This window comes from Megachile rotundata, chromosome 1, assembly GCF_050947335.1.
Source record: "Megachile rotundata isolate GNS110a chromosome 1, iyMegRotu1, whole genome shotgun sequence".
Lineage (NCBI taxonomy): Eukaryota > Metazoa > Arthropoda > Insecta > Hymenoptera > Megachilidae > Megachile > Megachile rotundata.
The window spans coordinates 21,072,840-21,098,509 of NC_134983.1; the positions used below are offsets into that span (position 1 = coordinate 21,072,840).

At 32.7% G+C, this 25,670-nt stretch overlaps 1 protein-coding gene across 1 annotated transcript; it reads right to left on the bottom strand.

Annotated features, from left to right (window-relative positions):
* Positions 1-330: 330 nt before the first annotated feature.
* Positions 331-24,231, bottom strand: trp (transient receptor potential). Its single transcript, XM_003705320.3, has 18 exons — positions 24,073-24,231; positions 20,045-20,271; positions 18,901-19,045; positions 17,153-17,248; positions 16,278-16,420; positions 13,709-13,910; positions 13,207-13,377; positions 12,496-12,730; positions 11,277-11,429; positions 10,968-11,113; positions 9,591-9,697; positions 8,848-8,981; positions 6,796-6,925; positions 6,458-6,653; positions 6,187-6,351; positions 5,501-5,723; positions 3,512-3,937; positions 331-1,714 (listed from the first exon to the last, which is right to left on the bottom strand). The coding sequence occupies exons 2-18, from the start codon at positions 20,200-20,202 to the stop codon at positions 1,170-1,172; spliced, it is 3,375 nt and encodes a 1,124-aa protein (XP_003705368.2). The 5' UTR covers positions 20,203-20,271; positions 24,073-24,231; the 3' UTR covers positions 331-1,169.
* Positions 24,232-25,670: the final 1,439 nt, after the last annotated feature.

The window sequence follows — 25,670 nt, forward strand, 5'->3', positions numbered from 1 at the left end:
ATTCCCACATCCCCTAATTCCCATATCCCCCAATTCCCACATCCCCCAATTCCCACATTCCCCAATTCCCACACCCCCCAATTCTCACATTCCCCAATTCCACATCTCCCAATTCCCACACCCCCCAATTCCCACATTCCCCAATTCCACCATTCCTCAATTCCACATTCCCCAATTCCCACATTCCCCAATTTCACATTCCCCAATTCCCACATTCCCCAATTCCCAACTGTTACTAGAAGACCCCGCCCACTTCAATTTAAATTCCTAGTTACGTTAATGTATATGCGAATAAAAAATATGAATCAATCAATGAATCACATGAATGAATATTCGTGTATCTCTAAAGATCATGATAAATCGTCTTACCTCGAGAAAGTATATGTTCATTTTCGTTATCGCTCCACATGACTGGTCTCATTAAATCGATCTACGTGAGAACGAACTAATCATTCGATACACTTGGTATGTTCGTTATTGAACTGGGTAATGTTACGTAAAATTAGAATGACGAGTTTCTGTAATAAGTTATGCGAAAGAAAAATGTTACAATAAATTAAGTAGTGTGATGCAATTTCGATGGACACATTCCAGATCTGCATCTTGTTATGACTCAGTTTCGAAGAATCATACAACTTTGTCTTTTAGTTGTTATAATTGGTATACAGACGCTTGTTGCCAATTTGTATTATATAAAATTAACTACATTGTTCTATTCTTTCACTGTTGTACAATTTTATTTTTCTTCGTCTCGTCGACTACTCTGCATGACGCACATGGTACGTCATTAGTTAGGAGTATAAATTTAGTACTTCACAATACAAGACGCATATGTTGTGTCATTACTTGAAAGTAAATGACACACGTGGTGCGTCATTACCTGAAACTTGACGACACATATGGTGCGTCATTAATTTAAAGTTGAAAATACCTACAGTATGTACTAAGTCAAGAAAGAGTAAAGATGCATACTAAGTTAAAAACAATGAACACACCAGATGCGTCATACTTTGAAACCAGGGGAAGCATAAGACACGTCATAAACCATAAAACGCACACGGTGCGTCATGCAGTCTCGAATGCGTAATGAATGAACAAAAGAAAATTAACGTATGCATTCTTTTCCTCCAGCAACTGAATTAATTAACGAATATAATACCAATCTACTTTTAGATCCAACCACCCATTATTTGCCCAGTTGCTTTCGATTTCCCCCGCAATTTTGTTGTAGCTACTGGAACGTTTTCCTCTTGTGGCGCAGGTTTCGGTGCTTCCTTTTTCTCTTCAGTCTTCTTTTCTTCTTCTTTCTTCTTCTTCTCTTCTTCCTTCTTCTTTTTCTCCTCTTCCTCCTTCTTCTTCTTTTCTTCTTCTTCCTTCTTCTTTTTCTCTTCTTCTTCTTTCTTCTTCTTCTCCTCTTCCTCCTTCTTCTTCTTCTCCTCATCCTCGCTGGGTTTCTTGTCCTCCTCCTTCTTCGGCTCCGGCTTCGGAGGCGCTGCTTTACCTTTCGGAGACTTCGACGCTTCGTCTTCTCGAGGATCCTCCGGAATCGGTGACGGTGCTCTTATTTCCGGTTTCGCTTCCGCTGCTGCGCCTTTGTCTACACTGCCGCTGCTTATGGATTTCAGGAGACTCTTCTTCAATATCGGCCGAGCTGGCTCTGCTCCGCTTCGAACGCTGCCTTTCTGAGAACTCTCGCCTTCTTCTTTACCTGCTTCTGTACAGCAAAATTAATTTAGCATAAAATACATTGAGGACAAGTAATCATAACCTAAACTATCATGAATATATCTCATGTAGTAAACTAGCAAATTAGTCTTTGATAATATTTAAACATTTACTTTAATCAAAATTAGTATTTGATGCTATTTAAACATTTACTTTAATTAAAAATTAGTCTTTGATACTATTTGAACGTTTACTTTAATCAAAAATTAGTCTTTGATATTATTTAAACATTTACTTTAATCAAAATTAGTCTTTGATACTATTTAAACATTTACTTTAATCAAAATTAGTCTTTGATGCTATTTAAACATTTACTTTAATCAAAAATTAGTCTTTGATTCTATTTAAACGTTTACTTTAATCAAAAATTAGTCTTTGATACTATTTAAACGTTTACTTTAATCAAAATTGGTCTTTGATATTATTTAAACGTTTACTTTAATCAAGATTAGTCTTTGATATTATTTAAACATTTACTTTAATCAAAAATTAGTCTTTGATACTGTTTAAACATTTACTTTAATCAAAATTAGTCTTTGATACTATTTAAACATTTACTTTAATCAAAATTAGTCTTTGATACTATTTAAACATTTACTTTAATCAAAATTAGTCTTTGATACTATTTAAACATTTACTCTAATCAAAAATAATTAAAGTATAAATGTTCATGCATTTATTGTGCAACAGACAGTAAGTATACAAAAACATGTTATACATATATATGTTATACAATTATTGTAAACCTCTTTCAAGTGCACAATAATCTTGCACTTCAACAGTCCAATCATAGATGAAGTCATGAAGACATGAGTGCATGAAGATGTCACGTAACAATTTTTCAAAAATCAATTTGTCAATGTAATGACACTTATCGAGTACCTAACACTACATCATTCTTATGTCTTCATATATATATGTATTAATTATATATATTATATATTAACTTTCATGTAATGACGCACCATGTGCGTCTTCTACTTTTGAGCAATGATGCTCCACATGAGTATTATACTATCATTTGATGACGCACCCTGTGTGTCTTATTTACTTTCATTTAATGACGCACCTATGTGTTGTCAAGTTTCATGTAATGACGCACCACATGAGTATTATACTATCACTTGATGACGCACCCTGTGCGTCTTATTATTTACTTTCATTTAATGGCGCACCTATATGTTGTCAAGTTTTAGGTAATGACGCACCACATGAGTATTATACTATCACTTGATGACGCACCCTGTGTGTCTTATTATTTACTTTCATTTAATGGCGCACCTATGTGTTGTCAAGTTTCATGTAATGACGCACCACATGAGTATTATAGTATCACTTGATGACGCACCCTGTGTGTCTTATTATTTACTTTCATTTAATGGCGCACCTATGTGTTGTCAAGTTTCAGCTAATGACGCACCATGTGCGTCTTGTGTCACTTGATGACGCACCCCATGCGTCTTCATATATGTATACATATATGCTACATAAGAAAGATGTACTGTGAGGTACTCGATAAGTGTTATTACACTGACAAAATGGTTTTTGAAGAAGTGTTACATGACGTCTTCATGTCTTCATGTATGACTAGACTGTTGAAGTACTACATGATTGTGCACTTATATTGTGTATATATTTATATGTATATGTATATGTATGTCAACATCTATACATAGTTATATTTAATCACATTTATACTTTCTTCTAAAGTTGTACATTTACATCTTCTTCTAAAGAGTGCATTTCTACCTTTTTCTAAAGAAATTTATACATGAACTCTATTTACCTTGTTCCTGTCCTTCCGGCGGCAGCTTAATACGTTTCATCATGAACTTAGCATAAGCGATCCTAGTAGTCGGCGACACCTCGGAGAGATTAGGATTATAATCCACCAATCGATTGGGATCCATGGAAGTTAAATCGGAATCAGGTTGATGCGGTAGTCGACGAATGCTGCGACGAGTCTGTTTTATGGTGGCTTCGGTGGTGCTACCTATGGGATCTCGAACGATGGTGTTCTTCCTCACGACCGCGTTCCAATCCTTCTTCTTACTTCCGCTGCTCTTTCGACCAATCGCCTTGGCGATTTGAGTGAAGACGTCCTTCGGTTCCTTCTCGTTTTGAATCACTGCGCTCACGATTCCTTCGACTATGCCGATTTGGAAGTCCTTCTGGAGACGACGCTCCATCACTCGACCCTTTTTGCCGGATACTGGACAGACATAGTTATGAACATGTACAGTGAACAGTTAATGTTGGATGATTATAGTCATATGTATAATGAACATCTAATAGTCAATGATTATAGTCATACATATAATAAACATTTAATAGTGAATGATTATATTCATACACACAATGAACATCTAATAGTGAATGATTATATTCATACACATAATGAACATCTAATAGTGAATGTTTATAGTCACACATACAATGAACACCTAATAATCAATGATTATATTCATACACACAATGAACATCTAATGTTGAACAATTATAGTCACACATATAATGAACATCTAATAGTCAATGATTATATTCATACACATAATGAACATCTAATGTTGAACAATTATAGTCACACATATAATGAACGTCTAATAGTGAATGATTATATTCATACACATAATGAACATCTAATAGTGAATGATTATAGTCATACATACATTGAACATCTAATAGTCAATGATTACATACATACACACAATGAACATCTAATGTTGAATGATTATAGTCACACATATAATGAACATCTAATAATCAATGATTATATTCATACACACAATGAACATCTAATATTGAATGATTATAGTCACACATACAATGAACATTTAATAGTCAATGATTATATTCATACACACAATGAACATCTGATGTTGAATGACTATATTTATGAATACCATGGACATCTGATGTTGAATGACTATATTCATGAATACAATGGACATCTGATGTTAAATAGTTATAGTCATGAATACAATGGACATTTAATATTGAATGGATATAGTCATGAATACAATGGACATCTAATATTGAATGGCTATAGTCATGAATAAAATGGGCATCTAATATTAAATGGCTATAGTCATGAATACAGTAAACGTCTGATATTGAATAGTTATAGTCATGAATACAATGGACATCTAATATTAACTGGCTATAGTCATGAATACAGTAAACGTCTGATATTGAATAATTATAGTCATGAATATAATGAACATCTGATGCTGAATATTTGTAGTCATGAATACAGTGAACATCCAGTAATGAATGGCTATAGTCATAAGTCTAATGTTGGGTTACAGTCACACTTAATGTGTAGTGACTATCTAACATTGAATGATTACAGTCACTTAATGCTAGTCTCGCAAACAAATTAACATTACATGACTAGCACAAAAATGCAAGTACTTAAAACTTCTTTCATCGGAACCATAACAATATACAATACATTGCAAGATAAATGTTCGAATATAAAAATAAACTCTGTACATTGTGTTTATAAAAAAAACGTCTAAAGCAATGTTGAAACTATAAAAAAGTAAAATTTTGCGTAACATAAAAAATATAAACACAGATTCATCGTCTAGTGGATAATTAAACCCAGTTAAATCAATAGACAATTAATCTGGATTGCAATATACTCTGCGATAAGATAAGAAGATAACTTGAAAATGAACCAGACGTATTTTTACTCCCATCGTAAATATTTTTAATTTCAAGGCGACGAACAATTAATTTTATCGGAAGAAGATTTAGAAAGTAAACTTACGTGCAGCGTCCTGTTTATCGATTGTCGGTGTCCTCATTCCGTTCTGACGAAGAATATCGATCAACTCGTATCTCAACGTGGATATATCCTGTCGAATTTCCATCACATCGTCTTCAGTTATTCCAAATTCGTCTCGTTTTCTTTGTTCCGCTGTTACGTAACGTCTGATCAGCAGTCGCATTACTGTGTCGTGTCTTGCTAATGCTTTTTCCCTTGATTTTTTCTGTAAATCGTTTTCAAAGAATTTTAGGTTGGTATAAACTAAGAAATGATACAAATAAGAATTTGGTACAAACCAAAGAAATTTCCTTTAACCTAATCTAACCTAACCAAAGGAATTTGGTGTAACCTAACCTAACGTAACCAAAGAAATTTGGTTTAACCTAACTTCACCTACCAAAGAACTTTGGTTTAACGTAACCTAACCTAACCAAAGAAATTTGGTTTAACCTAACTTCACTTATCAAAGAAATTTGGTTTGTAACTCAAGAGAGTATTAATTTATTAATTTAATTAATGAGCTTGAATAAGCATACATATGTCTTGAATACATAAGAAAGAAATACAATTTTCTATTAATTTAAAATTTATAAATAATGTATTAATATTATTTTTAATATTAATAAATTATAATAAGTGATAAAATCTTCTTTCAACATAAATATAATAATTAATGGTGTACGTACGATTAAAGATCGAGTTTGACGTCCGGTTTTGCCACATTTGATGATCTTGTCGAAGGTTTTACCGGTTGGTACCATGTTAAATGGCGGCGGCACTGTGTCTCCATCTTCGAAGTAGCTCATCCACAAGTGACTCCTAGCAAATTTCCATTCGGTATCGGCACGTTCCTAAGAGTAATCAATATTTAATGTATAATATATTTAATATTATAGTCGTTTAATATTTTAAAAACACTACAACATTTGTACACATCTTCAAAATCCTAAATCATACCGAAATGATTTGGTAGGAATTAGACATCATGGCAATAAGCATGTTCAGCAACACGATGACGTTTATCACGGAGTAAGAACCGAACATCAAAAGCGCCCAGAATCTTGTGAAGCTTTTTATTCCCGTCAGATCGAAGGACATCAGGTCTATCATACCGAAACTGGCCCAGAAGAGTGACTGTGATGTCTCGAACAAACTGAAAATTATTAATAAAAACTTAACAAAACTAACAAACTTATCTTTGATGGCCAAGAGCTGGTCAAGAAGTGAACAAATTTTATTCTACAGTTTTCATATTGGTTCAGAGACTTGATTTTATGTTCCCTTATATTATTTACTTAGCAAAACGTCTCCAAATAGAACAAGCCTTTTCCTGATTATCGAAATCAGGGAGATCCGGAAAATCTTTCATATGGTAACACTTCTGCTTTTCCAAATCAGCGTAGTACCACATCAGTTGATTCATCCCTGAAACAAAATTATATGAATTATTAAGAAGAATGTAGTATAAGACTATATTTATATTCTACATCTATCATCCATATGTCTACGATTGTATTTGATCCAAGTCAATTTTGTAATACATTCATTAAGACACTACATACAACTGCTTCATCATAGGTTCCTTCATTGGTCATTTACCTGACTACATGTAGGTCTATCCACATAAACTATCATACACATGTCTTCTTCGTTCATCTTGCATTCATATGACCACATTTACTCCTGGTTTAAACTATTTACTTTATAATACGTTCATAGTTCATTCACCATTTGCCTGACTACATGAAGGTTTACTCACATCTCCTATCACATGTCTTCTTCATTCATCTTCCACTCACATGACTGTATCAACACCTGGTCCAAACCACTTACCTTATACTACTTTCTTAGTTCATTTACAATTAGCCTAACAACATGAAGGTTTAGAAGTCACTTACAAGTCAAATTTGTAATACATTCATTTGTACATGCATGTATCACATACACGTCTTCTTTGTTCATCTTCCACTCACATATCCACATCAACACCTGGTCCAAGCCACTTACCTTATACTACTTTCTTAGTTCATTTACAATTAGCCTAACAACATGAAGGCTTAGAAGTCACTTACAAGTCAACTTTATAATACATTCATTTGTACATGCATGTATCACATACACGTCTTCTTCATTCATCTTCCACTCACATATCCACATCAACACCTGGTCCAAACCACTTACCTTATACTACTTTCTTAGTTCATTTACAATTAGCCTAACAACATGAAGGCTTAGAAGTTACTTACAAGTCAACTTTGTAATACATTCATTTGTACATGCATGTATCACATACACGTCTTCTTCGTTCATCTTCCATTCACATATCCACATCAACACCTGGTCCAAACCACTTACCTTATACTACTTTCTTAGTTCATTTACAATTAACCTAACAACATGAAGCTTTAGAAGTCACTTACAAGTCAAATTTGTAATACATTCATTTGTACATGCATGTATCACATACACGTCTTCTTCATTCATCTTCCACTCACATATCCACATCAACACCTGGTCCAAACCACTTACCTTATACTACTTTCTTAGTTCATTTACAATTAGCCTAACAACATGAAGCTTTAGAAGTCACTTATAAGTCAACTTTGTAAAACATTCATTTGTACATGCATGTATCACATGCATGTCTTCTTCATTCATCTTCCACTCTCATATCCACATCAACACCTGGTCCAAACCACTTACCTTATACTACTTTCTTAGTTCATTTACAATTAGCCTAACAACATGAAGCTTTAGAAGTCACTTACAAGTCAACTTTATAATACATTCATTTGTACATGCATGTATCACATACATGTCTTCTTCATTCATCTTCCATTCACATGACTACATCAGCACTTGGTCCAAACCACTTACCTTATACTACTTTCTTAGTTCATTTACAATTAACCTAACAACATGAAGGTTTAGAAGCCACTTACAAGTCAACTTTGTAATACATTCATTTGTACATGCATGTATCACATGCACGTCTTCTTCGTTCATCTTCCACTCACATATCCACATCAACACCTGGTCCAAACCACTTACTTCATAACCTCTCAGTTCATTCACCATTTACCTGCCATAGTTAATCCACATCTATCACACAATACCCCAAAGGATATTTTGGCAAGTGGATACAGGTTAGTAAGTGTATACAGGAAGTGTATGCTTTATTTTTAATGCAACAGTAAGAGTAACTGTTCGTCAAACGTTTTATGGACCCAGGGTTAATTCAGGGGGAACACTACGAAAAATACAATGAGCTTCCAGCAAAGGATGCTGCCTCGTGGGATGTGAATGACACGTCAAGACTTGGGGGATGATGAATAAATAATACTCACCGCAGCCGAAGGCGAACAGCACCAAAGTATAGATGAAGAAGAACTTGATAATGTCTATTATCATTCTCCCGAGGGAAATTTGTAGTGGTCCAAGGTGGGGGTTCACGCTGAATATATGGACGAGTTTTAAAAAACTGAAACCAGACGTTTCTTTCGTTAATTTACTAGATAACTTATTTTTCATTCGACTTTGTCAAGTTATTTTATTTTGATGAAATTTTAAGAAGTATATTAATTATTAATTTTGTAGAACATGACAATGACATGTGACACTTTTTCAGTGTAATACATTCTTACATTCTATGAAAATGACAGGTAATTTTATTGAAACATCTGATGCTTTTTCAATGTAATACATTTTTATATTATATGAAAATAGCAGGTAGCTTTATGGAAATACGATTATATAAACACAATAGGAAAAGTGTAAAAAATAATATAGTATAAACATAGTTATACAGTAAATTGTATAAACATATTTGATCAGATATCTACAATTTTATTATTTAGATTTAGATACTGACAGTTTTATAGTTTCGATCAGAATATCAATAGTTTTGTAATTTGTACTTAACAACTGATTCTTAGGAAGTAAGAAGTGATCAAATCTTAAGACTTAAGAACAACAAGAAGTTTGATTTATAATACCGTTTCAAACAGCGCTATAATTTAGGTTTTAGTGTTGACAAGATTATAGTTCAGATTGAGGTATCAGTAATTTTATAGTTTTGATGAGGTATTACCTGAATATCATACCAGCGGCGAAAGCTCCTTCGGAGAGAAGCATGGGGTCGAAGGCATGCCATTGATCCCTGGGATACCAAGGATCTACGCCGCTCCAATACTCCCTCTGCCAACAAATACGAAATCTTTATTCTAATCTGCATTCCCGAGGATGATCTCGGGGTATATGGATTTTGGAATCCAGGAATTCTTTAGTGGAAGAGTTTTTTTCTGAGACTTTTTATGTTTGGGGATCTAATGATTTGTGAATTTGATGTAGAGGAATGGGGATGTAGGGGTAGGAGGATGTAGGAATTTGGGAATGTGGGAATTGGGGGGTGTGGGAATTGGGGAATGTGGGAATGGAGGGATATGGAATTGGGGGATGTGGAATTGGGGGATGTGGAAATTGGGGGATGTGAGAATTGGGGGATGTGGAATTGGGGGATGTGAGAATTGGAGAATGTGAGAATTGGGGGATGTGGGAATTGGGGGACGTGGGAATTGGAGGACGTGGGAATTGGGGATTGTGGAATTGGGGATTGTGGAATTGGGGATTGTGGAATTGGGGATTGTGGAATTGGGGATTGTGGAATTGGGGATTGTGGAATTGGGGATTGTGGAATTGGGGATTGTGGAATTAGGGATTGTGGAATTGGGGGATGTGGGAATTGGGGATTGTGGAATTAGGGATTGTGGAATTGGGGGATGTGGGAATTGGGGAATGTGAAATTGGGGGATGTGGAATTAGGGAAAGTGGAACTGGAGGACGTGGGAATTGGGGGACGTGGGGATTGGGGGACGTGGGAATTGGGGGACGTGGGAATTGGGGGACGTGGGAATTGGGGATTGTGGAATTGGGGAATGTGGAATTGGGGATTGTGGAATTGGGGATTGTGGAATTGGGGATTGTGGAATTAGGGATTGTGGAATTGGGGGATGTGGGAATTGGGGGATGTGGAATTGGGGGATGTGGAATTGGGGGATGTGGAATTAGGGAAAGTGGAACTGGTGGACGTGGGAATTGGGGGACGTGGGAATTGGGGGACGTGGGAATTGGGGGACGTGGGAATTGGGGGACGTGGGAATTGGAGGACGTGGGAATTGGGGAATATGGGAATTGGAAAATGTGGGAATTGGGGAATGTGGAATTGGGGAATGTGAAATTGGGGAATGTGGAATTGGAGACTATGGGAATTGGGGAATGTGAGGATTTGGGGGCGTAGAAATTTGGAAATATGGAGATTTGGAAATGTAGAAATTTGGGAATGTAGAAATTCCGAAACTGAGAGATTTGCAAATATAGCAATACAAAGACATAGAACTCAATAAATTTAGTAATTAAAAAATATTCAGTAGCTACAGAAAATGTTCCTACTTAATATTTAAAAACGTACTTGTACTATTATCCAAGCAGTGACCCTCAACATAATCCAAATAACATAAAACACGTTCTGAATGAAGTCCACTATGTTCCAAAGATCCGATATATATTCTAACAAGCCGTCTGACCATAAAGATCTCATCTCACCCGTTACCAGACCTAAAATATTCCATAATAAATCACATCTGACAAATTACAAATTACAAGTCAGCGAACAGTATAAATTTTATCATAAACAGAATTTGTAACAAATAAACTTATGTTACATTAATAATAATAAACGATGTGTTTGTCGTAATAAAGAGTTGAAGTAGGTGTTTACTGATTACGTAGATGATGACGCCAGATTCAACGAAGCCAGGAATGCATCCACGTTCCCGTCTCTTCCATTCGGCGAGTATATCAAGCAACCAGGCGTTCCCGAATAATTCGATTGCCAAGTACTCGATACGTTGTGACGCCATTCCGAGCAGCACTAACGCAAATTTCAATTGTATTCTGTCTCGTTAGCCATTATAATACAGTTACCTACAACTAATTCTTTTAGGCGCTTCTAGCGGGAGATCCTTCGGTGAAAGCTACTCGAGTATTTTTACTACGGAGACAAACTTGTTTCTCGTTCTTTATATAAATCAATTTTTGTAATTCTTAATTATTGTAGGTATTTTTAGAGAGAAGACTAATTCATTTTTCTTTGAAATTCTAGTCATTTTTCAGGTATGAACTTGAGGAGATTTGGAAGGAAGATTAATTTGTTTTTTGCTGAAATTTATTTTTATTCAATTTTTGTCTGTAACCCCGGATATTTTTACAGGGAAGATTAATTTATTTTTCATTGAAATTTTAGCCATTTTCAGATATGAACTTGAGTAGTTTTAGAGGGAAGACAAATTTAATTTTCATTGAATTTTTAGTCATTTTTCAGGTATGAGCTTGAGGAGATTTGGAAAGGAGATTAATTTGTTTTTTGTTGAAATTTATTTTTATTCAATTTTTGCAATTTTTGTCTGTTACCCCGGATATTTTTACAGGGAAGACAAATTTAATTTTCATTGACATTTTAGCCATTTTCAGATACGAACTTAAGTGGTTTTAGAGGGAAGACAAATCTGTTTTTCATTGAAATTTATTCAAATCAGTTATTATAACTTTCAACTACAACCTACCAGATTTCTAGAGCGAAAACAAATTTATTTAAATCAATTTTTTTGCCTTTCAGCTACAACCTCGAATAATTTTAGAACGAAGACAAGTTTGTTCTTCGTTGAAAATTATTTAATTTAATTTAATTCAATAAAGAGAACAAATTTTATTATATAAAGAAGTGATATGATTTTTCAACTTATTCTTCCACTGATATTAAACCACTTCTTACTTGAAAAACTTCAAAACAGTTTCATAAATATAAATTGTACATAACTCAGTAAATATAAATTGTATTCATTCATTCATTATAGTTTGCATGAAATTAAATGAAGTTAAGTGAATTATCTGAAAAGCTAATTAGTCAAAAAGCTTGAGAAGATAAGTGATTTTCTTACTGAGAAAGAACGCGTACGAAGACGAGTGACAAATGAACTTGACGAAAGGTTTCTTCATGAAAAGACCCATAGGCGATGTCGGTGACAGCATGTAGATCGTGCTATAAACTGGAAACATCGCTCCAAGCTTGCCAACTTCTATGAATTGCCCGATCATGCTCAATCTTCTGAAGCCGGGTAGACCGTCGTACCAAATGGCTGCCAGCAGTTGCTGCACGTTTGGATGGGCCACGAACTTTTACCAAAAAATAACAATATTTATTAATCAACGATAAATAATAGAAACTAAAGACAGTTAATTTTAAACATTTACTTCAAACATTTATACCAAAGATTTACTTCGATCTTTTACTTGAAATATTTAGTTTAAATGTTCAGTTCAAACATTTACTTCAATCTTTCACTTGGAACATTTAGTTTAAATGTTCATTTCAAATATTTATTTCAAACATTTACTTCAATCTTTCACTTGGAACATTTAGTTTAAATATTCAGTTCAAACATTTACTTCAATCTTTCACTTAGAACATTTAGTTTAAATGTTCGTTTCAAATATTTATTTGAAACATTTACTTCAAACATTCACTTCAAGCATTCACTTGATACATCTTAATTCGAACACTTATTTCAAACATTTACTTCAAACATTTATTTTAAGCATCTACTTTTACCAAAAAATAATGATGCTGTTTTTCGAATTGTAAATTTTACCTGCTTCTGTTTGTACTTGATAGCGAGTTTCAGTCGATCCAGTGTTTGCCGTTCTCCAGGTTCCCAATTTTCGCCGTGGGGATTGTAATTCAGCATTATTTCCAGTTCCAAAGATGTACGAGCATGATCCAGCAAAGACGTAGCAAAGTTTTGTGTTTGTTCTCGCATCTCCTGCAATCAAACAATGCCCTTCGATACACCATCTGTATATTCAAACCCGTAAACTACAAAAATAAACGATGAATAAGTAAATTAGTTTATACGAGTCTCGACGAAATATACATTTTGAGATTCTCAATAATGTTCACAATTTAAAATAAGAAATCTGAGTCTTATTCTAAAAATCAAGTCTTAAATGTAACTTTTATTTCAATCCATAAATCTAATTTATCGTTAAGTAATTCGAAAACTATTTGAAGAACAACACCGGTCAATATTAGTTAAGATAACATAAGTTAACAATAATATTAGTTAAGATAATTTACAAATGAAAATATATTACATTGTACTCGAATCGAAACTCCTGTTCCATTTTGCTCAATCGTCGCAGTTCCCAAGAGAGTTCGAAAGCGGTTAAAAGAGGATCTCTCGAGGACAGAGCGATCAAAGATGGCGAAGTGAGAGCACGGTACGCGTTTATTCGAGCCTGCGAATGTCTCAGAGAGTCCTGCTCGCTGGATGTCACACACTCGTCACAACCGCACCTACGATAATTAAAACCATATACATCCACATCTAAACTTTGAGGATCATATTAAGAAATTAGAACACTATTAACCTAGTCGTGTAACTGTTAATATTCATTTAGATAATGTGACAAGATAGAACAATGCGTGACGAAAGTAATATGCCTCCTTTCCACAAACGTTTGCAGAAATTTTATTCACAGTTGCTTAATACGGTTTTGTTCTGTCGAACGACACTGAATTGCCAATTCAGATCGCTTGAGTAATTTTCTAGAGTTTCGATTTTCTTTTTGATATTTCTGGTTGGAGGGTTCGTGTTAAACCCATCACTACTTGGAACGTTCTCAGATGTCTTCTATTACAAGTTTCTATAATTTCAATAAATTGTGGATAGTTTGTAGGTTGCAAGACTCCTACTTTGAGAAAACCTAACCATTCCCCAATTCCACATTCCCTAATTCCCATACCCCTCAATCCTCACATTCCCCAATTCCCACGTCCCCCAATTCCACATTCCTCAATTCCCACATTCCCCAATTCCCACGTCCCCCAATTCCACCTTCCCTAATTCCACCATTCCCCAATTCCACATTCCCCAATTCCCATATTCCCCAATTCCACATTCCCCAATACCCACATTTCCCAACTCCCACGTCCCCCAATTCCCACGTCCCCCAATTCCCACGTCCCCCAATTCCACATTCCCCAATTCCGACATTCCCCAATTCCCACGTCCCCCAATTCCACCTTCCCTAATTCCACCATTCCCCAATTCCACCATTCCCCAATTCCACCATTCCCCAATTCCACATTCCCCAATACCCACATTCCCCAACTCCCACGTCCCCCAATTCCCACGTCCCCCAATTCCCACGTCCCCCAATTCCCACGTCCCCCAATTCCCACGTCCCCCAATTCCCACGTCCCCCAATTCCCACGTCCCCCAATTCCACCTTCCCTAATTCCACCATTCCCCAATTCCACTATTCCCTAATTCCCACGTCCCCCAATTCCACCTTTCCTAATTCCACCATTCTCCAATTCCACATTCCCCAATTCCCATACCCCCCAATCTTCACATTCCCCAATTATTGTGGTTTGAGAAAAACTGTATTATGAGTGATGTATTAAAGACATCGTAACATTGATTGGTACCAAATAAATAAGCCGAATACACAATACCAAAGAAAAGCTCGAAACTACACCTTCTATTTTTCGGTATTTACATGCGTGGGTATCCTCTTCATACTCGAAACTATCATATATAATATTAATATTAATTGTATTATATATTAATTTTTTAATAATATTAATTGTATTACTACATGTACCATATCCCTTCCTAATTTTTCATCCTTTCCCACAATAAAAATCCTATTCCATGGAACAACCATTTTCACTTAATTCTAGACGAAATGATTAATGTTGCTTCCGTCACACCGGGTTGGGATAATATTATTTAATAAAGTGCAAGATGAACACGTTCCACGATGCGCACGTTTCGAGATCAGCACGTGCCAGTTTTGCAATAACATAATTAGATCGCTTAATCTAATAACTGCATTATAAGCGACGAACGAGTATCGACACGAAGCCACCTAAGCCGTGGAATAAACCAGTCGACTTCGATTTAAGGGTTTTTTATTTTAACGCCGTTTTAGACAACCGTTCTTGAACACGTAACAACGTTTCATTATAGGGTGGATTATTAATTTTGGCCCTTTGGTCCATTTCGAAAAAAACTCCATAGATTTTTATATAGGTTTTGTAGGTTCGTGTTTGTTTAATTAATATTCTCTTTTTTTTTTTAATGTATGAGTGTATGATTAATCTTGTGAGAGTTTAAATATATGAGTAATGGCATGAGTGTTTAAATATATGATTAATCTCATAATTTTATTTTTGTTCACTCTCAAAGCTACTTAAATATATCACTTAATTTTATTAATATATTTTCCTACGTTAATTTTATAAATTTATTTTTGTTCACTCTCAAAGCTACTTAAATATATCACTTAATATTATTAATATATTTTCCTACGTTTAATATTTATTTTTGTTCAATCTCAAAGCTACTTAAATATATCTCTTAATTTTACTAATATATTTTTGTACATTAATTTTATAAATATACAATTATTCTCATAAAGGTATAAATCTGTAATTAACCTCATAAATATAAAAATAATCAATCTCAAATATATAACTGATTATAATATTCAACTCCCAAAACTTCACTCACAAAGCAAAAATTTGATATTCTTTTTCTAGAAGACAAGTGAATAAAGAAACTCACTATTAGCAATTTTTATATTTATAAAATAATATTTCAAAGATAAAATATGTTTGCAGTTCATAAATATTTTATATTAATCTAAATTTTACCTTGCATCATGAGGAGTGGGAAGAGTTGCACCACGATCAAGAAGAATCTTCAGAATCTCATAATTATTTTTGTGTGCGGCCAAAACCAGCGGTGTTATATCCGGAGTGAAGTTCGATGAAGATCTATCGACAGCTTCCCAGCTCTGTATAAATATAAATCACTTTAGTTTCTTTATTTCTTAATTTTTAAACTTTGTATGTTAAATACGAGGTAATGCGATTGAACTGTCATGGCGGCGTTCGGTCTATGACGCCGCCATATTGAACAAATCAATTTGAATTGGAAACAAAGAAAATAATTAAATTTCATAGTTATTATATTAAGGATATGTAGTAGAAAATTCTATATTATTTTTGTTAATAAAATTTCTATTGCTAAAGTCTACTATTAGTTTTCCTACTCGAGTCTTCTTTCAAAATGGCGGTTCTTCTTTCGTATTAAAATATACAAATATTAAAATCTACAAATCATGTACTTTCTAAATAAATTACAATTTAAATAATCCTCTGAAACATATCTAAAATATATCTTCCAAAGAATCTAATATTTATAATAAATACACATATTTAATATCTCGACTGAAGTACATCTTGCAATGCAAAATTAACTTTCACCATCGTCGACTTAATTATGATCTACAAATGTTAATATTCATTTACTCATAAATAATAATGTACTCGAAAAACTATTTAAACAACGTACACTTTAAATATTTCCATCACATCACAAATCTCTAAAACACATCATACATCTCTGAAATAAATATCTACTACTTGTAACAAACATTCTTGTCCACCATTTTGACTCGAAGTTACTCGAATGTTCCTTAGATAAAAAAGAAGGGTCTTCCAAGAATAAATTTTGTTGAACTAACGTAAGGTTGCCCGGCCACGTGTGTCCTTTCCTCCCATTCCAACAGGATCTCAACAGCTTCTACATACTCCTCCTTTATGGCGTGCAAGAGTGCATCCTGAAGGAAGAAGGAAAAATTATGTTCAGAATGTGCTGTGCTTTTAAACGCGTGTTCCCTAAGGTACATAGATACTTTATCGGTAATCTACATTGCTTATCGCTGGTTTTATTACAACTTACGTTACTTGATACGTAAACAGGCTTAATGTATTCATTATTAAGACATGGACTGTGAGCAGTGGGGATATAAGTTACTACAGATTTGTTGGTTTTTTAATTTCTTCATATAATAAGGAGTGATGATTAAATTTTTGGGTTGAATTTTAATTATTGTCTGTGCAATTGAAGACTGATAAATGGAAGACGTGATCAAGATTTTTATTTTTTTTTTTAGTTTTAACATTGTGGAAATTTAACATTGTAGCGCAAAGACTAATAAATGCAAGATGTGATGAAGATTTTTGCCTTTTTTATTCGTTTTAACATTGTGGAAATTTGTTTCAACATTGTAGAGCAAAGACTAATAAATGCAAGATGCGATGAAGATTCTTGCCTTTTTTATTCGTTTTAACATTGTGGAAATTTGTTTCAACATTGTAGAGCAAAGACTAATAAATGCAAGATGTGATGAAGATTTTTGCCTTTTTTATTCGTTTTAACATTGTGGAAATTTGTTTTAACATTGTAGAGCAAAGACTAATAAATGCAAGATGTGATGAAGATTCTTGCCTTTTTTATTCGTTTTAACATTGTGGAAATTTGTTTCAACATTGTGACAGTTCATCTTAACATTGTAATAATTATTTACTTGTTTCAAGAGTTGTTTATTAAGTAGCAGTAGCATTGTGGTTATTTATTATTCTTAACAGTGCAGTTGTCTGTGAATAATGCAACTTTTCAGAAAATTGTAGATTAAGTAACTTTTTGCGTAATTATTTTCCACGTAAATTTAAATAATTATCAAGATATAATGAATGGCTATTTCTTTATCTTCTTTCTTTCTTATGACTAATAACTAATGACTAATAATTAGCTTATGACTTAGGTTATGTTAACGCACATATTTTTGTTTCAACACAGCTCAAGAAATAAACTTTACTGAATAAAAATTTGTTATTAACAACTTGTATATTTTACGTACATCAATCTATTGTAATTATAAAGTATTAAACATCAAAATTGATCCACTCAGTTGTCTTCGAAAGAACTAACAACACAATTAAATATTTTAGACGTGTTACATGATCTCAAGGGGTAAATTGTCTGGTGAAGGTAATTTTTCCCCACATAAATTCTATTAAAAAAAAAATGAACTTGACCTTGGTTCATCTGTGAGGTCATGTAGAAGAAATTTCTCTCTACTGAGTAATTTTTTTTCTGTAAAATTATACAACTTTCGTCTACAAAATTTGTTTATATTGTTTTCGAAGATGTTTGATCAATTTTAATGTACAATTACAATAGAAAATTTATTTAATAACAAAGGTACTTAGTGACACAACTCTTTCTTTAGTAATTTCTGTATCTTCATTTATTTTCATTAGAAATATGCGTTACGTGATCTTTGAAGAATAATGAAAGGAAAGAAGATAACAATATATTAACTTGTTGTAAGTTTGTCAGGTTATCTTATGTGTAATAATGCAAAATTAGATTGGAAAATATTCAACAAATCTGTAGTTCGATATGAAATGTCTACAGAATTCTTACCTTGACTTGAATCCCTAATTCAAGAAGAAGCTTGATAAGTTCTATGTTTTCGTTCTCGATAGCAGCGATCAATGCAGATCGATTCAGAGGATCTACGCAATCGATGTTCAAGATCTCGGGATGATCCTTGTTCTCTTCCAGTAATCTATAGTTCACAATTAAATATAATTAAACTTCAACTCTGACATCAAAATTTTGATACTTAGACTCTAAAATTTTAGAATTTTAAATTTATTAACTTTACTTCGAAAACTAAAATTTGTAAATTGAATGTTGGAAGCTTGGATTTTGTTTAAAAATCCAGATTCGGAGATTGAAATTTGCTAGGTTAAATTCGAAAGCGTGGGTTAAAATTATTAACCTTGATTCGAAGACTGGAATTTTGAAAATTGGAATTTGGAAGTTTAGATTTCTTCTGAAACCCCAAACTTGAGAAGTTTACATTTCACTTAAAGTCCCAAATTTGAGAAGTTTAGATTTCTTCTGAAACCCCAAACTTGAGAAATTTACATTTCACTTAAAGTCCCAAATTTGGGAAGTTTAGATCTCTTCTGAAACCCCAAATTTGAGAAGTTTAAATTTCTTCTGAAACCCCAAACTTGAGAAGTTTAGATTTCACTTAAAGTCCCAAATTTGAGAAGTTTAGATCTCTTCTAAAACCCCAAACTTGAGAAATTTAGATTTCTTCTGAAACCCCAAACTTGAGAAGTTTAGATTTCACTTAAAGTCCCAAATGTGAGAAGTTTACATTTCTTCTGAAACCCCAAACTCAAAATTTTTTAATTTCATATTTCAATAGAAAATGCAAGATATAACATAAATTTCCACGCTGACATTTAACATTTCTCAACAAATATAAACTACACCGCGACGGCAATATATCGAGAGTCAACCGTACCTAACCTCACAAACCTTATCTCCTTAAAAATCCCATCTCCCAAACTTGACTCACAAAACAACATCCGTAAAGTAACAAATCAAAACCAACACCTTCCCATAATTAAAAATCTAAATCCTCAAAGACAAAAATAACAAAAAAAAAGGTACGATCAGAGTACCATCCTAGTGATTCTATTTCGAGATCGATACTCGGTATCTTTTCTCCAAGTTGACGATTTATCATCGTGCTCGCTCGAAGGATTACCTTTTGACAGTGGCACAATCACCTCGTTCCGCGCTTAGCAGGAAGTGCTTCTCAACTGGGCCAAGACTATAGTCCGTGGGCGGGTTTAAGGATTGCATAGACGGTGCTCTAGAAGATTCGTTCGCTAGAAGATTCTGTTGCGACTCGGACGGATTCATTTTCCTCGTCTGCTATTTATCCAAAGGCTGCTGATATTCACGAATGGTTCATCGATCCCCCACGAACACCTACGGACGACACCCACATGCTTCGCTTCAATGCATACCCTCTTATGCCTAATGCGGGACTGTGTTCTTTAATCGGTTACTTCAAACATTTACGTCAAATGTTTACTTCTTACGTTTGCTTAAAAACGTTCGTTTCAAACATTCACTTCGAACGTTCACTTCAAATATTTATTTCAAACATACACTTCAAGCATTCATTTCAAACATTCGCTTCAAATATTCATTTCAAATATTCACTTCGAACGTTTACTTCAAATATTTATTTCAGACAATTATTTTAAACGCTTATTTTAAAACTTCACTTCAAATATTTATTTTAAAACTTCACTTCAAACATTATTTTCAAACATACGCTTCAAACATTTATTTTAAACATACGCTTCAAGCATTCATTTCAAACATTCGCTTCAAACATTCATTTCAAACATTTACTTCGAACGTTCACTTCGGACGCTCACTTCAAATATTTATTTCAGACAATTATTTTAAACACTTATTTTAAAATTTCACTTCAAACACTTATTTTAAAATTTCACTTCAAACATTTATTTCAAACATACGCTTCAAACATTTATTTCAAACATACACTTTAAGTATTCATTTGAAACACTTTGATTCAAATATTATTAAATTTGAAACTTTTACTTGAGAAAGTTTGATTCAAACATTGACATGAGACATTTTGGTGCAAACATTTATTTCAAACATTTACTTGAGACATTTTGATGCAATCATTTATTTCGAACATTTATTTGAAACATTTTGACTTAAATAATTATTTCAAACATTTACTTTGGACATTTATTTCAAACATTTAGTTGGTTCATTTTGATTGAAACATTTAGTAGGTTCATTTTTAATCAAACATTTACTAAATTCATTTTTATTGAAACATTTAGTAGGTTCATTTTTATTAAAAAATTTAGTAGGTTTATTTTTAATCAAACATTTAGTAAATTCATTTTTATTCAAATATTTAGTAGGTTCATTTTTATTAAAAAATTTAGTAGGTTTATTTTTAATCAAACATTTAGTAAATTCATTTTTATTCAAATATTTAGTAGGTTCATTTTTATTAAAACATTTAGTAGGTTTATTTTTAATCAAACATTTACTAAATTCATTTTTATTCAAATATTTAGTAGGTTCATTTTTATTAAAAAATTTAGTAGGTTTATTTTTAATCAAACATTTAGTAAATTCATTTTTATTCAAATATTTAGTAAATTCATTTTTATTCAAACATTTAGTAGGTTCATTTTTATTAAAAAATTTAGTAGGTTCATTTTTAATCAAACATTTAGTAAATTCATTTTTATGCAAACATTTAGTAGGTTCATGTTGATCGAGACATTAATGTAAAACATTTGGTTGAGGTACATAATTTGAACATATAATTAGAAAGGATCGATCGTAAAAGCGATAGAAAAGAGTTTGATCAGACAGGGATTTAAAGAATAGCGAAAGTAGGTTTGGATCGAGTGGACTACAGGATTTCTTTGCAATGATCCGAAGATAATCTTATGAACGCGAACACGTGATGCTTATCGATTACTCTGTATTACTTCTACGAAATCTGTAATTCAATTTCGGAATTTAATCTGACAGAGCGTAATCTGAATATCACAATTAACTTAGACGTCTGTTCGATGTCTGAGCGATTAAGGATGGTACTATGTATATACTTTTCGTTGTTAATAATGAAACTTGTGAAAATTCTTTTGTGGAGGTATGTTGACAGAGTATCTTTTGTTAAGTATTTGAAAGGATTGATAAGATTTTTGGTGAGAAGAATTTTTTGATAAAAATAAGGGGTTGATTTGAATTTTTTGTTGAGTGTGGAGATATTTATGGAGTTCTTTTGGTGGATAATTAGGAATGATAGCAATTTGTTGGTAATTGTGAGTAAGAGAGGAGATACAATTTGAGTGAAAGTATTTATAAATGCGATTATCTTCGAACCACTTTCGAAACCGTGTCACGATAGCCTAATCTAAACGGTACCGATTTGTCACTTGGTCTTGTACTTTCAGTATTTTTCATCGTTACTTTCTTCATTGTCTGAAACGACTAACATATTGCTATAAATCTTCCTATGAAGAAATATAGCTATTTAATAAAGACAGAAATAGTACTTTTTCTGTAGTAGTTCAAAATATTTTTGTACAAATTTTTTGATAAGTAATTTTAAATATCATTGATAAATAATTCTTAATATCGTTGATAACTTGTGAATATCGTCAGAATTACAGTAGGCATTGTGGATGTATACAAAATTGAAAGATTAAAAAAAAATGTATATCTTTGGTATCGATGATTTGTGCGATTTATGTCTGACTATTTCTACTGTGACGAACAATGAACGACTAAATTTTCACTTTAATTAATAACAAATGTATGATTAAAGATTAACTCTCAACAAAATGAGAACATTTTTTTATAGTCATGAATTAAATTGTAATTGTTTATTGAATCATTTCTTGATTGAAAGTGAAAATTTTTTAAACGATTTAAACTCGTGTCGTTGAACTAACCTCAACCATATATATACAATGTTTCACAGAAAATAACAAGTTTTTTGTACTGTAAAGTGGTAAAATAGTCAAATGGTAAGGTAGTAAAATAATGAACTGCTAAAATAATAAAGTGGTAAAGTAATATTACAGTAAAATAATTAGATTGTAAAGTAGTGAAATAGGAAAATAGGAAAATAGTAAAATAGTAAAATAGTGAAATAGTGAAATAGTGAAATAGTAAAATAGTAAAATAGTAGAATAGTAAAATAGTAAAATAGTAGAATAGTAAAATAGTAAAATAGTAAAATAGTAAAATAGTAAAATAGTGAAATAGTGAAATAGTAAAATAGTAAAATAGTAAAATAGTAAAACAGTAAAACAGTAAAACAGTAAAACAGTAAAATCGTAAAATAATAAAATAGTAAAATAGTAAAATAGTAAAACAGTAAAATAGTAAAATAGTAAAATAGTAAAATCGTAAAATAATAAAATAGTAAAACAGTAAAACAGTAAAATCGTAAAATAATAAAATAGTAAAATAGTAAAATAGTAAAACAGTAAAATAGTAAAATAGTAAAATAGTAAAATCGTAAAATAATAAAATAGTAAAATAGTAAAATAGTAAAACAGTAAAACAGTAAAACAGTAAAACAGTAAAATCGTAAAATAATAAAATAGTAAAATAGTAAAATACTAAAATAGTAAAATAGTAAAATAGTAAAATAGTAAAATACTAAAATACTAAAATAGTAAAATAGTAAAATAGTAAAATAGTAAAATACTAAAATAGTAAAATAGTAAAATAGTAAAATACTAAAATACTAAAATAGTAAAATACTAAAATACTAAAATAGTAAAATAGTAAAATAGTAAAATAGTAAAATAGTAAAACGATAGACTAGTAACCCAATAAAACGATAAAATACTAAAATAATGAACCAATAATCTAGCAAACCAATAAATTAGTAAACTCCCAAAATAGTAAACCAGCACAACAATAAAGCAATAAACCAACAAAACATTAAAATACCAAAATAACACAACTAAAAACAAAATATTCAACCAGCCCCTAAAACAGTAAAATTTTCCATTTCCTCAAACGTTTCCCACACAAATTCCACCTGACATTTCCAATAAAAAAAAACAAACCTTCTCTAACTACAAACACAAAACAGCCATCCACTCAATCATCAACCAAAGCGATCAAACTATAAAAATATTCCAGCGACAAATCATTCTACCCTCCACAAATAATTCTAAAATAAAATTACTCTTTCCGACGCACCATTTAAACCTCTCCAGAGCACCAAACAGTCGAATGTTATCTCGTAACCGTCGAAATCAACGTGGATCCATGATCTCGTACGACGAATAAACGTTTACGGTGGTTTTGGACTTCGTTGCAACGTTCGTCGTCGTCGACGAAAGTTCGTGCAACAATGGCGGAATAAGGGTAAAACCGTGCGTTCACCAGCTCTACATAGTTCGACGAAGCCTTAGGACGTCGGTCAGCTGGGGCATGGATTAAGCGCACAAACACGTGGGTCGCTTTGGAAAAAAAAAATGAACGTCTGTGGACGTCTCTCATCGCTCACATTGCGTATCCACGTGCACGTGATCTCACGATTCTTGTCCAGGTGTCGTTACTTCTCGGATTAGAAGAGCCACCGGCTCGTTTAGTGGCTCATTCTTCTTCGTTTACCTCTGACCTCTCGTCAACGGTGCGGTTCCAAATGAGTTTTTTCGGAGATCAGCTTTATTTGGGGAAAGGGTGAGTTACTTGCGTTTCGTGTGTGTACATTCTTATGTGCGATGGAAGGTACAGGGGATGGCATCTTAGATTTTAACCTTGAAGTATGTTGTTAAGGACATTATTCTGAACATTTCTTTTTTATACATTTAACCGCATTTGGGTTTAATTTCAGTGGAATTCGTAAAAATTTTGTTAATGTGGTAATTATTTATGGAGGACCACAATCTTAGCCGATGTCAATGACCTTGAAATATGTTGTCAAGGATATTATTCTGAACAATTTTTCTCTATAGATGTAACTGCAATTTGGCTTTGGTTTCAGAGATATTTGCAAAAATGCTTGTGATGAGATTATTATTTCTAGAGGACCACAACCTTCACTGATGTTAATAACCTTGAAATATGTTGTCAAGGATATTATTCTGAAGAATTTTTCTCTCTATATATAATTGCAATTTGGTTTTAATTTCAAAGATATTCGCAAATATGTTAGTGATGAGATAATTATTTATGGAGGACCACACGCTTCTCCGATGTTGATGACCTTGAAATATATTATCAGGGATATTATTCTGAACAACTTTTCTTTCTATATATAACTGCAATTTGGCTTTGGTTTCAGAGATATTTGCAAAACTGCTTGTGATGAGATAATTATTTATGGAGGACCACAACCTTCACCCATGTTAATGACCTTGAAATATGTTATCAAGGACATCATTCTGAACAATTTTTCTCTATACATATAACTGCAATTTGGCTTTGGTTTCAGAGATATTTGCAAAAATGCTTGTAATGAGATAATTATTTCTAGAGGACCACAACCTTCACCAATGTTAATGACCTTGAAATATGATATCAAGGACATCATTCTGAAGAATTTTTCTCTATACATATAACAGCTATTTAGCTTTAGTTTCTGAGATATTCGTAAAAGTGTGGCGAGAATCATTTATAGAAGAACGCACCCTTCAGTGACCTTGATGACCTTGAAATATAGTCTCAAAGATATACTAAACTTTTCCTAGATGTATAATACATCTACAATATAATATTTCTTAGAAATGGAACAAGTAACTAATTCTCTTCTACTTCATTTTTGAGTATGGCGACATTTGAGGAACAACTAG

Excerpts from the sequence above, each read along its gene's own strand:
- trp (XM_003705320.3), bottom strand. The coding sequence starts at position 20,202 with ATGAATCCGTCCGAGTCGCAACAGAATCTTCTAGCGAACGAATCTTCT. Across the intron at positions 13,378-13,708 it reads AGTTTCGATTCGAGTACAAT|GAGATGCGAGAACAAACACA; the intron begins GTAATATATTTT and ends GTTTGATTGCAG. Across the intron at positions 8,982-9,590 it reads GCCGCTGGTATGATATTCAG|TTTTTTAAAACTCGTCCATA; the intron begins GTAATACCTCAT and ends GTCTGGTTTCAG.